This window comes from Tripterygium wilfordii, chromosome 21 (genome assembly GCF_013401445.1).
Source record: "Tripterygium wilfordii isolate XIE 37 chromosome 21, ASM1340144v1, whole genome shotgun sequence".
In the NCBI taxonomy this organism is placed as follows: domain Eukaryota; kingdom Viridiplantae; phylum Streptophyta; class Magnoliopsida; order Celastrales; family Celastraceae; genus Tripterygium; species Tripterygium wilfordii.
In genome coordinates, this window is record NC_052252.1 from 6,841,341 (window position 1) to 6,853,959 (window position 12,619).

The window sequence follows — 12,619 nt, forward strand, 5'->3', positions numbered from 1 at the left end:
AGATGTTAAATGAGTTTATTATGTTATCCATTGAAAGTGATTTGACGGGAAAAAATATTGATTGTACCAACATAATTAATGATTTTGTATTTCAAAATGATAGAAAAATCATATTTAAGTAATATACGACTTTTTTTTTTTTAGAATTTGCCCAAGGCCTTTGAAAACTCAAGTACACCATTGTTTTGTGGAATGTGGACCATCTGAACCCCATTGGAAGCTCGAAAAGGCATCCTTTAATGACCTTGTGGAGGACACCATTGCCATTATAATTCTTGGTTTATTTTGAGATTGAAAAGGTATAAGAATTTGTTCTACCCCAAATCGGCTGTGTATGACTTTGTGCATCTGTTTCTCATACCCTGTTTTGTGTTGTAAACCTTGATTGAAACTCGGTAATATTTATAATAGCTTTTGTCTGAACTAATCTAGAGAACCCTATGATGATTATAGGGATGAAAATGAGCAAGCTCATCCGCGCGGGCGGCCCTATTTAGGCCTGTCTTAGGAACCTGGAGCAGACTTCAGTCGGTTTGATGTGAAAACTGTATGGAAAAACATCTGCGTTATTATGTTTCACAAGGAGTAAAATTCCAGTAGCAGCAAAAGATCAGGGAATCATGGATTTGGTGGAGCCGCCGCCTTGGCTGAACGATGAAGATGTAGAAACCTATACAGCTTTGTATACAAAATCTGGTTCGACTCTCCAATGCTAGTAGTAAGGGCTTAACTTACAGTATCCAAATAATCGTTTTATTTCATCACAAGCGGCGGAAATATGAAGGAAGGAGTGTGTACCCTTGATTCCCGGATAATATTCTTACTAGAAGGAACCCACTTCAACCAGGAGCAAATCCCTGACCAGGTGAATCAAGCTAATTATCAGTTTCTTGAATGAGCTTGTATGATCAAGTCATCTGAATCAAGTGCAACAGAGACTATGAGTTCTAAGAGGCTGTTACGAAATGAAAGAAACTAATCGAGCGCAAAACATGAATGTATTCACTATTACTCTTTTTTGGATTACACAACGTGCCCCTACTAAAATTCACCCAAAGGTGGAACTTTTCAAACAAAAGAGAGTCAGCAAAAACCATAATCAACAACAATACAACTAGGAAAATACATCGGAGAGAAAAGTTACTTTGATTCTACTTTCATTGACGAATAAAAGTGACTCGGCCTGCACCATTCAAAAAGAAAAGCATAAGGGAGCAAAAAATCAAAAGTATAAAACACTCCTAATGTTAGTTCCACTCAGTGTGCTCCAGCAGTCCTTCCACTAAACGACATTGTCAGACAACAAGGAGTCGATCTGAGGGCAATTTGAAGGCTGTACAGGATTTCCATATCTTGAGCTTTCACGGCACCCTACATGATTTGATGACTTCCATCACGGATATGTGAGTCTCCGGTGAAATCATGTTTAACGTCAAATGAAATGCCTGAAGAAAGAGCGTACAGTGTTCAAAATACAGAGGAAAAGTTGCAGCCCATCAAAGGCACAAAGTGAACATAATTATGGAATTAAATTGATGTCTACAATGGTGAAAATCATTCTTGAGAATTCATTAGTCCACATCAGCCACAGGCTGACAAATGCAGGCAGTCTTGAGAAATATTAATGAGATCATTGCTAGGGTATTTCCTTTAGAACCGTCAAAGTAAAATGATATAAAGACAATACAGAGGGTAGAAAGATCATGTTCAGTTCATCCACTTGAGGCTTGCAGAGTAAACATACCACAAATCTCTCCAGAACAGGTACAAGAACAGTCAGGTTGCGATTTGGAAGGAAGTTGGCAATTGCATCACGTACACTTTTGCTGTCAATAAAGAACCAAAGTTGATTTTTAATGCAACTATGAAGAAAGTCTTACCTTATGGAAGAGGAATAAAAAATTTCTTACAAACCTTTCCGTCGAAAGAAATGCAAGTAGCAGGGCTGCATAAGCTTGTACAATCATCTTCTCAGCTTCTTTCTCTTCTTGCAGCAAAGCTGCCTCATCATCCTGCACAATACGCTGTTAATTTCAGTCGGGTACCATATAATGAAATTCCTTCAGTCTGCTTGCAATAATCATATCCCATGGGAACAGGGAGGAGGGAGATCTAATCTTTCAATTAACTTAGATTTGATATTAACTTAAATTCTATCATATCTTAACATTTTGTAAACCATTCAAAACTGTCAACATTCAAACCCTAGCATGTTTTGAGACCCATAAATATCTTCATCCAGTAAGTGGAATACACGATAAGAAACTCAAATCTATTTACCCACGTTTGCGGGAAGAATATTTACCAAAGAGAAAAAAAAAATTAAAAAAAATAATTATGCGGATATAAATACTTATAAAGCCACCTTCATAATTTCACAGGTGAAAACAGCTGAATCAATGATTGCATCTCCCATCAACCTCTTATATCTTTCACAACGAAGAATTATTTAACTATTAATGTGATCCGCACAAGGAAGTCTAAACACCCTCAGCCCAAAAAAAAAAAAGAGAAAAAATAATTACTCAGGTCTCAGAACCCAGGAATATCCTCACAATTACTGAATACCTCTTCATTTAAACTTTCTGGGCATTAATGCCAGTTTTGTAGGAAAATGTAAAGCAGAAAAGAGATATAACTCAAAAGGACATCTATATTCTACTTTTTCCCAATTCCAAACTTCATGAAGGGCCTAAAACTTTCCATACAATGTTAAAAAACACATTCTGCTAAGTTAGGCAACTCTCATCCAAAAAAAGAACATGTTTACTTCCAGTAAGCTATAAGCTCGTACATTATGTTGCTTGGTGCTGACTGCTGAGAAAACCAAAATAACCAGGAATACTCACACAAATTGACCAAAGAATGTACAAAAGGTAGCCAAGAGTCACCAAGATTAAGGTCAATTACAAATCATTTTAGCAATTTAGAATACAGAGTATAAAACAAAACGTGCTACAAAAAGAATGAGAAGAGCAACCAACTAAACAGAACTCACCCATGACACAGTGTTTCCTTCTTCAGATGCGTCACCAGCCCCACGGTTGGCCAGAAAGATGGAACACAGTAGTGAAATTACGTCCCTGTGGCTCTCCTCTTCTAATCCATCTGAGGCAGGTAAAACAATACTTGCTGCGGCAAGCCGTGATCTGCATTGCAACTTGCAATAAGTTTCTAACAAAATTAACCGTGGCGTTTACCTGCCATCCAGAAATTGCAAACATATGGGGACCCTAGAACTGCCTATTCAAAGATCTAAAGGATCCCAATCAATATATGATTGACCAGCAACTTGCAAGTCAGAGCACAAGTAATTATTGACATGTCAAAGTGGGGGAATGCACGAGGGGAAAAAAACAAAACAAAACCCCACATAAGTGAACGTCAATCACCCTTCTCCAACTACAAGATACTAATGTATCTTTGGTATAACACCATCTTTCTTCTTTCTTATACATAAAAATATACGCAAGAGAAAAAAACCAATGCAAAATAAATATACACTTTAACTTATTGTGTTATTTGCTAACTGCTTCAAGCCTTCAAACAAACAACATGTTGATAGAACCAAATTAGAGAGGGCAAACAAACCTGTTAGATGCATCTTTCTCTACCAAGTTCACAAGCAGGCCCAGTATAGCAACAAGGTAATCTAACTCTTGATCAGTAAGATGTTGATCACTTTGATGCTGTAGTTCACTGCGTGACGTGTTTTCTTTTGTTTCAATCAATGGAAGTGAAGGTGAGCTGAATAAAGGAAAGTGATCAGCAATCAATGATGACATGGTCTCAAGTCCTCCACAGGCCGCAATTTGCTGACAGCCAACAGGATTTTCATTTGTTAAATTCATCAGAACCTGCCAACATGGAACATGATTCAAACATTTTAAACCCTAAAGAGGAGATAACACTTTGAAAAGGAGCAAGGATCAAATCACTAAAACCAAAAGCTCTTGCTTAATCTAAGAGTTATAGACAATACACCAGGCAAACAGAATCTAACAATTACACTGGGATTAGAACTTTTAATGGTAACTTCCTGTTAAACCAGAAAATATGATACCAATGCCCGGTGGACTGAATCACCAAATAGGATTACAGGTATTTATGGGCACATCATGAAAATCTCAGATAAATTGAATGGGTGCTGTACCTTGATGGCAGTAAGAAGGCAGTCGGACAGAAGGCCAGAGTTTCCCTTGTCAGCAGCAGGGGAAGACATGTTTTCAAGTGAAAGAAGGTGATCCAGGTCACCTAATTCTTTCTGGTGATTTTCTAATCCACTTGATGCTTCTTGACTCATCATAAGCTGATTACCAAATTCTTTGTCCTTTAAGATATTTCTTTTAATTCGGGATATTTTTTCTTTGCCAGACAACACCTCCCATTTTGAGGGCGCGAGTTCATCTTCATCAAATGCAAAAGGATCTTGACTCTCTTTCAAAAGTTCACACGATATATCCTTTGAACCACAAGATCTCTCAACATGATCAAAATTGATTCTCATCCCATTACTAGTTCCTAGTGTTTCACTACTGGAAATCCTTAATACTGCTCCATGACATGAACCAGAACTAGAAGAGCTGAGTCCTGTCTTTATTAAGCATGAATCTCTCATAGATGTAGTGGCACTTTCAGAACTAGAAACAGAATGATGGGCATAAGATTCCCTTGAACTTCTCTGTGATGAAATAAGGCTTATTTCGGAGGATGTCCTCCCTGTGCTGGAACACCTTTTAGAAGAGCCAATTGACTTAGCCTCATTGGAGTCTACTGCAAATTGAAAGATGACATGAAATATTTGCACTTGTGCAAATGTGTGTGTGTGTGTGTGAGAGAGAGAGAGATTGCCAAGTACCTTTGTTGTCCACAGCATCAAATAGACTGCACTTTTCATTACCAGAGGTGGCAGGAGGATGTTGAAGAAGATAAAAACCTAGAAATCAAAAATCAATCATTAGAGTGTACGCCAAATCAAAGCAAAAGAGAAGGACGAAATAAGTATATAATCAGAAAGGACCCCTCATGAATTAACTTACCAGACAAAATTTTGATGATGCTTATAATAAGACTTGTAAAAGATAATTTTGATCCATGAGAAGCCAATTTTCCTCTCATTCCAAGCAAATGAGTCTATAAAAGACGGGAAAAAAGAGACAAATATTACACATCAGAACTCAATCAATTTGACACTAAATTGCAAGTTTGAGCTATAATAACTGAACCATAAAGAATTTGAAAAATAGATGTATACTTAAAACATAATCTCATGTCAACATACCTGATTATCTTTGCTTAAAAATGTGGCATTTTCCATAATTTTCAAACACTTCAATAATATTGCAAGGCTTTGTAGATCCAAATAATCTTTTACATCTGGAGTAGAAGGTTGACTGTATTCTACCATTCTCTGCCAAAAAAAAAAGTTTCTTTTAGAAGAATATCTTCTTCAACCAATAATACAACATATACATTAGATTTTTAAGAGGACTCAGAATGGACTCACGCATGTCATAACGTGACAGCAATGGCTCTACCTTACCTCAACAGAAAAATCATACCTTTCATTTGGGTAAAAACCCAACTTCTTAAGAAATTGGAAAAAAGAAGTCATGGGTAAAGGAAATATATTTTTTTAGCGTAGGTATTTTAAAAATAAGCCAACCTTTCACACTGAATATAAAACTAAAAAAAAAAACAAACATGAGATTATTGACGGGAGCATAAGGACTGTTAAGATAGCAATTGAATAAAACTTTATATTTGCAATAGGGTTGCTGATTTAACTACAAGTCTAAGTTCAATAAATTCTACCTTACAAGAAAATGAATTCTACCTTCAAAACACATAATTACCTCTTCAAAACACATAATTTCCAATGAAAGATATAACTTAGTTTATAACATCAAAATCAACTAGAATAAAACATGTAAACAGAAAGATTACTCATAACTCAAAGCTTTATTATCACTTAATTTCCCAATGCGAAAGGTATTCAGATCAGAAAACGGATTAAACAAACACACAGGCTCACACCTTAAAAACATTATGACATTCCATCGCAACCTCAAAGACAGTATAAAGGCCACCAAGCTCTCGTAACTTTTCCTTAAAATTGCCACCAGTCTTCCTGACTGCACCAGATACATCTAAAACATATGCAAACCCACAAACAAGTGAATAAGCAATCATGAAGGGGGAAAAAATGAAAAGGAAGGCTAAGCACATGAAGTGCATATCTCCATCAATTTCACGGTCTTACTCAAATGACAAATTGATATACCTGACATTCATCATACATTTAACTCAATTGTCCACTAAAACAAAAACAAGGTGTTCAGTCCCATCTTGAGTGTTCTTAATACTAAAAGAAAAGTCTGCTTAGAAGTTAGAAGAAAAGCTCAACAATACCTTCGAAAGAGATCTTAGATAGGCATGCCTTCTCCATAGTCAACAACGCCATCCACTTTGCATTCAACTCGAGCCTCTCCATTTCACCATCATCCCATGACTTCACGTCTTTGGAACTGACAAGAATTTGCTGAACTTTGGATAAAATAGCAGCAGCACTGGAATCCGACACTGTGGACACCTCGCGTGAGATGCCAATATCCTTGCGCAATGCTAAGAGCTTAAAGCCCATATTTCGCGCTTTATCTACAGTAGCAGCAGAGATTACTGGTTTCAACAATTTGATTAGGAAACGAATGCTACTAGGCGATTCCAAAAGGTGATCATCTTGGCCCTGGAAAATTCATTTCAGACAAGTCCTTGAGGTTGCGAGCTTATGATGATAAAGAACAATGTAAGTCAAGCTTGCGAAGCACATAGAAAAAAACTATAGAAAAGCAAACACTTAGCATGCAGAAAGGTGGGGAAAAGGAAATTAACATTTAAGATCATAGTCATAAAACAATTGCAACCCAAAACTGAAGCACAACTCCAAGATACAAATTCCAAGAAACTGTCGAAGATTTCTGAATATGTTCTCTAATACAAAATTACAAATATTAACAAAATAAGAACACTATAAAGCTTAGATATAGGTAAGACAGATACTAAAAAGGTGTTGAGGGATAAGGAAACATCTTATCATTTAACTCTTCATTTTATATGCCCAAAATATGTGGGAGGTATTTTCTTCTTTGTTTGGAGTAAAGGGGCTGGTGTCAATTAAAGGACATTCAACAAAGCTCGAACGTTTTGACATGTAGAGAGAAGCATGACATGAGGAATGATGTTGAAAAGAAAAACTAGTGCATGTATTGGAATGTAGAATTTGGCTTGTTTGATCGAGAATTTACTTCTGCACCCAGAGACATACTTCTTCAATTTCTTCTTTGATAAAACACTAGCTAGTAAAAGAGAAAATAAAGAGACTGGTGGACAATGATAAGTGGAAATAATTTAATCTCCCATAAGACACATATTGTAATGTAGCACTAAATCAAAAATAACTCCACAAATAGCTTCAGCAACTTTAATAAACTTAATATTACACATTTGAAACTACTTACATCACTAGTCAAAACATGGAAAAGAGCAGCAGCAGCCAAATTGCAGGGTGAGTCATCAAAGCTAAGACCCAAAATAGCATCAACTATATTCTTTGCTATCCTGGCGGCAAGATACGTCACAAGTTAGAGCAAGTACCAGTAAACATAAAGTGGAAGACAAGGAAAGCAATTTCTGTATTTCAAATGGTAAAGCAAGAAGTTGCAAGTATGCAGGTTAGTATACCATCCAAACAACCTCTCATATAAGCACGTAAGGGAAACAAGAGCCTAATGAGTAATGACAGATACACCCATTTGAAATTGAAACTAAATATTGGACTGCAAAACTATTAAGAGCCATTTAGGCCTTAGGCATACAGCCCATGTGCATCGGAAGTTTCATTATCTCTTCTTACCCCCTACATTTAAATGGATTTTCATAACTAGTTTTTGATGAAACAATACTATTGACCTTTCAAAACTTTTTCAGTGACTTATATAATTCCTTACTTATCTTATTCTCTATCAGCAGGTAATTCTGCTTAGCTGCTTGCTACATAGAGAGGACACTTCAATTAATCATTTAAGACCAGAAGTATAGAAAACTACAGACCCTTGAATGTTTTGAATACAGGAAATAACATTCAAATTAGGTTCTGTGTTATTAACCAAATTGAATTGCTGTACCTAAAATAAAATAAAACATATTAACTTAACCCTGATGTTTACAGCCTTCCTCACATATCTTTTACACAAAATTTGAAATCTTTAATACAGTAGACATCAAGAAACCCATAATCAGATACAATTTTCTTTGAACGAAATCTTTCTACAATTGTCTGTGCACACATTTCACCACATTCTCAAACTTTTTCACATTGCAAACTGAAGACGCACGAAAGAATTTTAAAATGCAAACGCTCAAGGTGCTGGTGGTCCACAAGGAACCATCAAATTCAAATTTGAAATACCCACTTTGCAAATTCAACCAAATTTCATACATTTAGAACAATATACATCAATTTCAATCTTGAATTTCATAATCCACATACCCCTGAGTCCTCAGGAGTCTACGCTGGTGAACCGTCCCACAAATTGACAACAGTGACAACAAGCTCGCCCTCCTGATCCGCACAGGCTGCTCCTTCTTTAACCCATCGAGTGCAAAATTCACCTCGTCCACATGCTCCATCATCTCTCCAAACTCCTGCGCCTCCATCAACGTAGTGGAATTGGACGGAACCCACGATGTCATCGCCTTTCCCGCTTCCCTCTTCCCGTTCTTAGCTCTCTTCGTCTTCCTAACCGTGTCGTTCGACAACGCATCTTCGAACTGGGACGATGATCTCTGGGACGAACAATGCCCGTACAGGTCGGGATCGAAAGAGGAAGACCATATGGAGCTCGACTCTTGAGATAATAAATTGAAGCTGCAGAAATCTTGGGAGGTCTCTTGGGATAGAGAATCAAAAACGCTGGGGTCGTTGTCGCCGTCAAGAGAATCGGAATAGGTTCCGGGAGCCCCTCCCCGGTTTCGGCGACCGTAAGTTCTAACGATCATGTTTTGATTTATGTTGAATTTTGATTATTGATTGGTTCTTGGGTTTTCTTGGGGACGGCCTTTTATTTGTTATCTTTGATTAGTTTAGATTTGGCATTTAATAAAAGTATAGGGGTAGTTTAGGGATTAAAAAATATAGGCGGATGGATGAGAAATTTAAGCTGTGGAAGCAGGTGGGTTTTGGAGAACATAAACATGTTTGGCAGTGTGTTTCAACTGCGTTCAGTTGCATCGCATCTCATAGCACCATAGTTTTTTGTGACACGCCAAACAGCTTTTGCGTTCCAACTCACCTCACAGCACCACAGTTTTTTACCTCACAGCACCTCACAGCACTCCCAAACGCTTACAATATATGTTGAATTGTCCTAGGTAATCAAATTAGGTCAATTATTTTATTTTAGATTAATGTACAAGGTAAACGTTAAATGATAAACGCACCTCACAGCACCGCACCACAGTTTTAAAAATGATACGCCAAACAGTTTTTTGCGTTCCAACTCACCTCACAGCACCACAGTTTTTTACCTCACTGCACCTCACCACACCTCACAGCAGTTGACAACACTCCCAAACAGGCCACATATCTGAAGACGGAGGTAAGAAAGTGGTACTTTTGGTCGCATGGTTTCATTTTCGTTCTTGTTCTTGTTCTTGTTCTTTTTCTTTTTCTTCTTCTTCTTTTTTAATCACATTTTTGTGTCACAACTAATAGAAGTACTCCAATTATCTCTCACAACAATTCGATGAACGAAAAATCTGATGTGGCGTATGGCTTAGCTATTGTTGTCCATGGTGGAGCTACGTGTATAATCCACGTAACCCGAACATGTTAAAAAAACCCTAAATTCGTTCATTAGGATGAGCTTCATCCATGTCTTCACACATGAAACCACACCTGTAGCCTTTGATTCTCCCTTCAAATCCCTAGCACCTCGCAGCAGTTGATTCCCTTCAAATTCATAGCCATGGCCTCCACCACGGGCGACACTAAGCAACCAAAATTCATCAAGTTTCGAATCTCGAATTGAACCAACCATCTTCAAAAGTCGAGGAGTTGCCATAGCCCGTCGGTTATGGTCTTGAATGTTGATAGGCACTATAAGGAACGGAAGTACGGAGAGTCACCTTTGGAATCAAAGTTGTTGGGGTTCTTGTGGGACCAGATAACACGAGAGAATAAGGTGAAAAGAAAGGGATGGAGACTTTGGCATGGAAGGAAGCATGTGAAGATGCTCATGGTAGTGATTGCTTTGGTCGTTCTGTTTTCTTGGTTGATTCGTTAATGCTTTGCAATACCCTTCTGTTATCGACATTCATGTTGAGTTCGTTCAGAATTCTTCTTCAGGTTCTATTTCAATAAAGGTATCTAAGGCGTGAATTCAATTGAATTTGTTGTCGTATGCATATATGTATTGGATTTATGATAAAATTAGTGAATTATTACTGAATTGGTCTTTATGAAGCTTATTGTCTCTGAATGAATCTAAATTGGGTTGGTTTGTAGGTACTTTGCTCTCATTGCAATCATTCCTTTGAATGATTGGAGATGCAAGAATGTTTCTTTTAGTAATTTAAGTTTTTATTGATGCATTTTATATGATGAACCTATTGTACAAGATGCAAAATTTAGGAAAGAACATACTAGGTTGTTCTAATGAAGCAGCTTTACCACTGTGTCAAGGTTCATCCTTTTGGAATGACTTATCATCTAGGAGTTTGTGTGGATTTCATTGTTGCTTACAGTTGCTATAATGTAGAGAAGTTGTTGTTATGCATGTGATTTAGTCTCTATACAACTTTAGATCATCTTTAACTTGAAACGCTATAAACTATAGGTAGAGTTTATGAAATATGTCTATTGGAAAGGACATTTTTGTCGATATCAATTATGGTTGAGGAATAGGTCGATTTTATTCACATATTGATCCATTATTTGCTCGTCTTTCACAGTCGATAATCAACATCAATCGACCCATGGAATCGAACCGATAATTTCACCCAACCATGTAGATATGTGTCGATTGATGATTGCAATAATACTCAAAAAGTCGATTGATAGATAATTATTAGCCCATCAATTATTAGAAGGAATTAGGCCAAAAGTCCACAATTACAAAAAGTCCAATTAAATGACTAAACCCAACCCTCATTGGCCTACCTTATACTCTCTACTGCTCACAATCTCTCCTCTCTCAATCTCTCTGTCTCAGTCTCTCTGGCCTATCCTCTCCTCTCCATCTCATTTCCTGAATCGAATTTCGAGATGACCCTATCAAGAAACTTTACACCTTCATCACAAATGGCTCGTCAAGCAACCAAATTGATCTATCAAGTGCCAACAACCTTGCAAGTTGCACTCTTTTTCACCGATCATTGATAACATTATTGATTTTTCGTTTGTTAATCTTCCAAACTCCATCAACTATAGAGTAGGCAAATACCTCCATTCCTTTTCTTTGAGAACTTCAAACCACTTGACATTATCGAGGACTGTAAACTTCTATTTGATGGCATCTTTTAGGGAGAGCCAGTTGAGCTCAAGCTTGTATTGGTGGAACACTCCTCAATTTGGTATGTGAAAGTCGGTCGTTACCATATAACCGACCCACTAAGCAACTGACTTTGTCGATTGTCAACCATTTATGACCCACAAAGTCGGGTCAATAATGATTTTCAGTTTAAAACGAAGTCGGTTGGTCGGGTCGGTTAGATTATCAACCGATAATCTGACCATAATCTAACCGACCCGGCCCATGCCTAATCTTAATATCAAATACTAACAAGTTGGATTTGGGAAGTAGCAGTGCAACCGTTTGAAAAATTATAGATGTATGGTATTCAGGAATTTTTTTGAAAAATTGCAAATATTCGCATAACGGATCCTACATATATATATTTTTTGTTTAAACAAAAATTAAATTTATGGCTATCGAAACATCAAATATTTTGACTTTATATCCGATGATTTAGACTTGTCATGTTATTTTATGTTAAATTTGATTTTTATTTCAAACAAAAAAATACATTATTGGAAAATGTTACATATTTATGATGTGTTGTGGATTTATGTGTATTGAAGGGGGCTCAAGGCCCCTAATTTTTTTTAATAAGCTTCTATAAATAATTTATTTTAGCTTAATAGTCAAGCATATATTTAGTCCTAAAATCATAATTTGTTAGCTCATTCCATATAAATATTTGTCTCCGGTAGTCGGATCAGACACTTTTCTTCATGGTTAATCGCAACTTCAAGGTCAAAATCCAATGGAATCAACAGCTGATGGCAGTGCATGATGGATGGGGCTTGGTCATGGTGCTCCGACCCTTCTTTTTAGTTGATTGACAGACTTGATCAGTGACCAAACAGTGGTGGTCTACCATACCCACGAATCTGCATCATATGTTATCTATTTCATTTATATTTTTTTATCATATCTGTTTTATTCTATATATTTGAATACTGAAACATGAGAATTTCATTTGGCAATGTTGTCACAATGAAGGTTGAACATATATAATATCATCAAAACAGATATAATATATGCAGATATGAAAAACC

The 12,619-nt window shown here is 36.8% G+C and overlaps 1 protein-coding gene across 2 annotated transcripts; it reads right to left on the bottom strand.

Moving 5' to 3' along the window:
* Nucleotides 1-979: 979 nt before the first annotated feature.
* Nucleotides 980-9,225, bottom strand: LOC119989438 (wings apart-like protein 1). 2 transcript variants are annotated; one of them, XM_038834957.1, is made up of 13 exons: nucleotides 8,549-9,225; nucleotides 7,518-7,617; nucleotides 6,412-6,745; nucleotides 6,037-6,149; nucleotides 5,282-5,410; nucleotides 5,040-5,133; nucleotides 4,859-4,936; nucleotides 4,154-4,770; nucleotides 3,592-3,857; nucleotides 2,999-3,149; nucleotides 1,915-2,012; nucleotides 1,745-1,826; nucleotides 980-1,445 (listed from the first exon to the last, which is right to left on the bottom strand). In XM_038834957.1, exons 1-13 carry the CDS (start codon nucleotides 9,055-9,057, stop codon nucleotides 1,362-1,364), a joined length of 2,655 nt encoding a protein of 884 aa, XP_038690885.1. In that variant the 5' UTR covers nucleotides 9,058-9,225; the 3' UTR covers nucleotides 980-1,361. The 2 variants fall into 2 exon arrangements, with proteins under 2 accessions (XP_038690885.1, XP_038690884.1); XM_038834956.1 differs by having other exon boundaries at nucleotides 4,154-4,773.
* Between the last annotated feature and the right edge of the window lie 3,394 nt (nucleotides 9,226-12,619).

Coding starts and splice junctions, on each gene's coding strand:
- LOC119989438 (XM_038834956.1), bottom strand. CDS start 9,057: ATGATCGTTAGAACTTACGGTCGCCGAAACCGGGGAGGGGCTCCCGGA. Junction 3,858..4,153: donor GCCTTCTTACTGCCATCAAG/GTACAGCACCCA, acceptor CCATGTTGGCAG/GTTCTGATGAATTTAACAAA. Junction 1,446..1,744: donor CTGTTCTGGAGAGATTTGTG/GTATGTTTACTC, acceptor CTCTTTCTTCAG/GCATTTCATTTGACGTTAAA.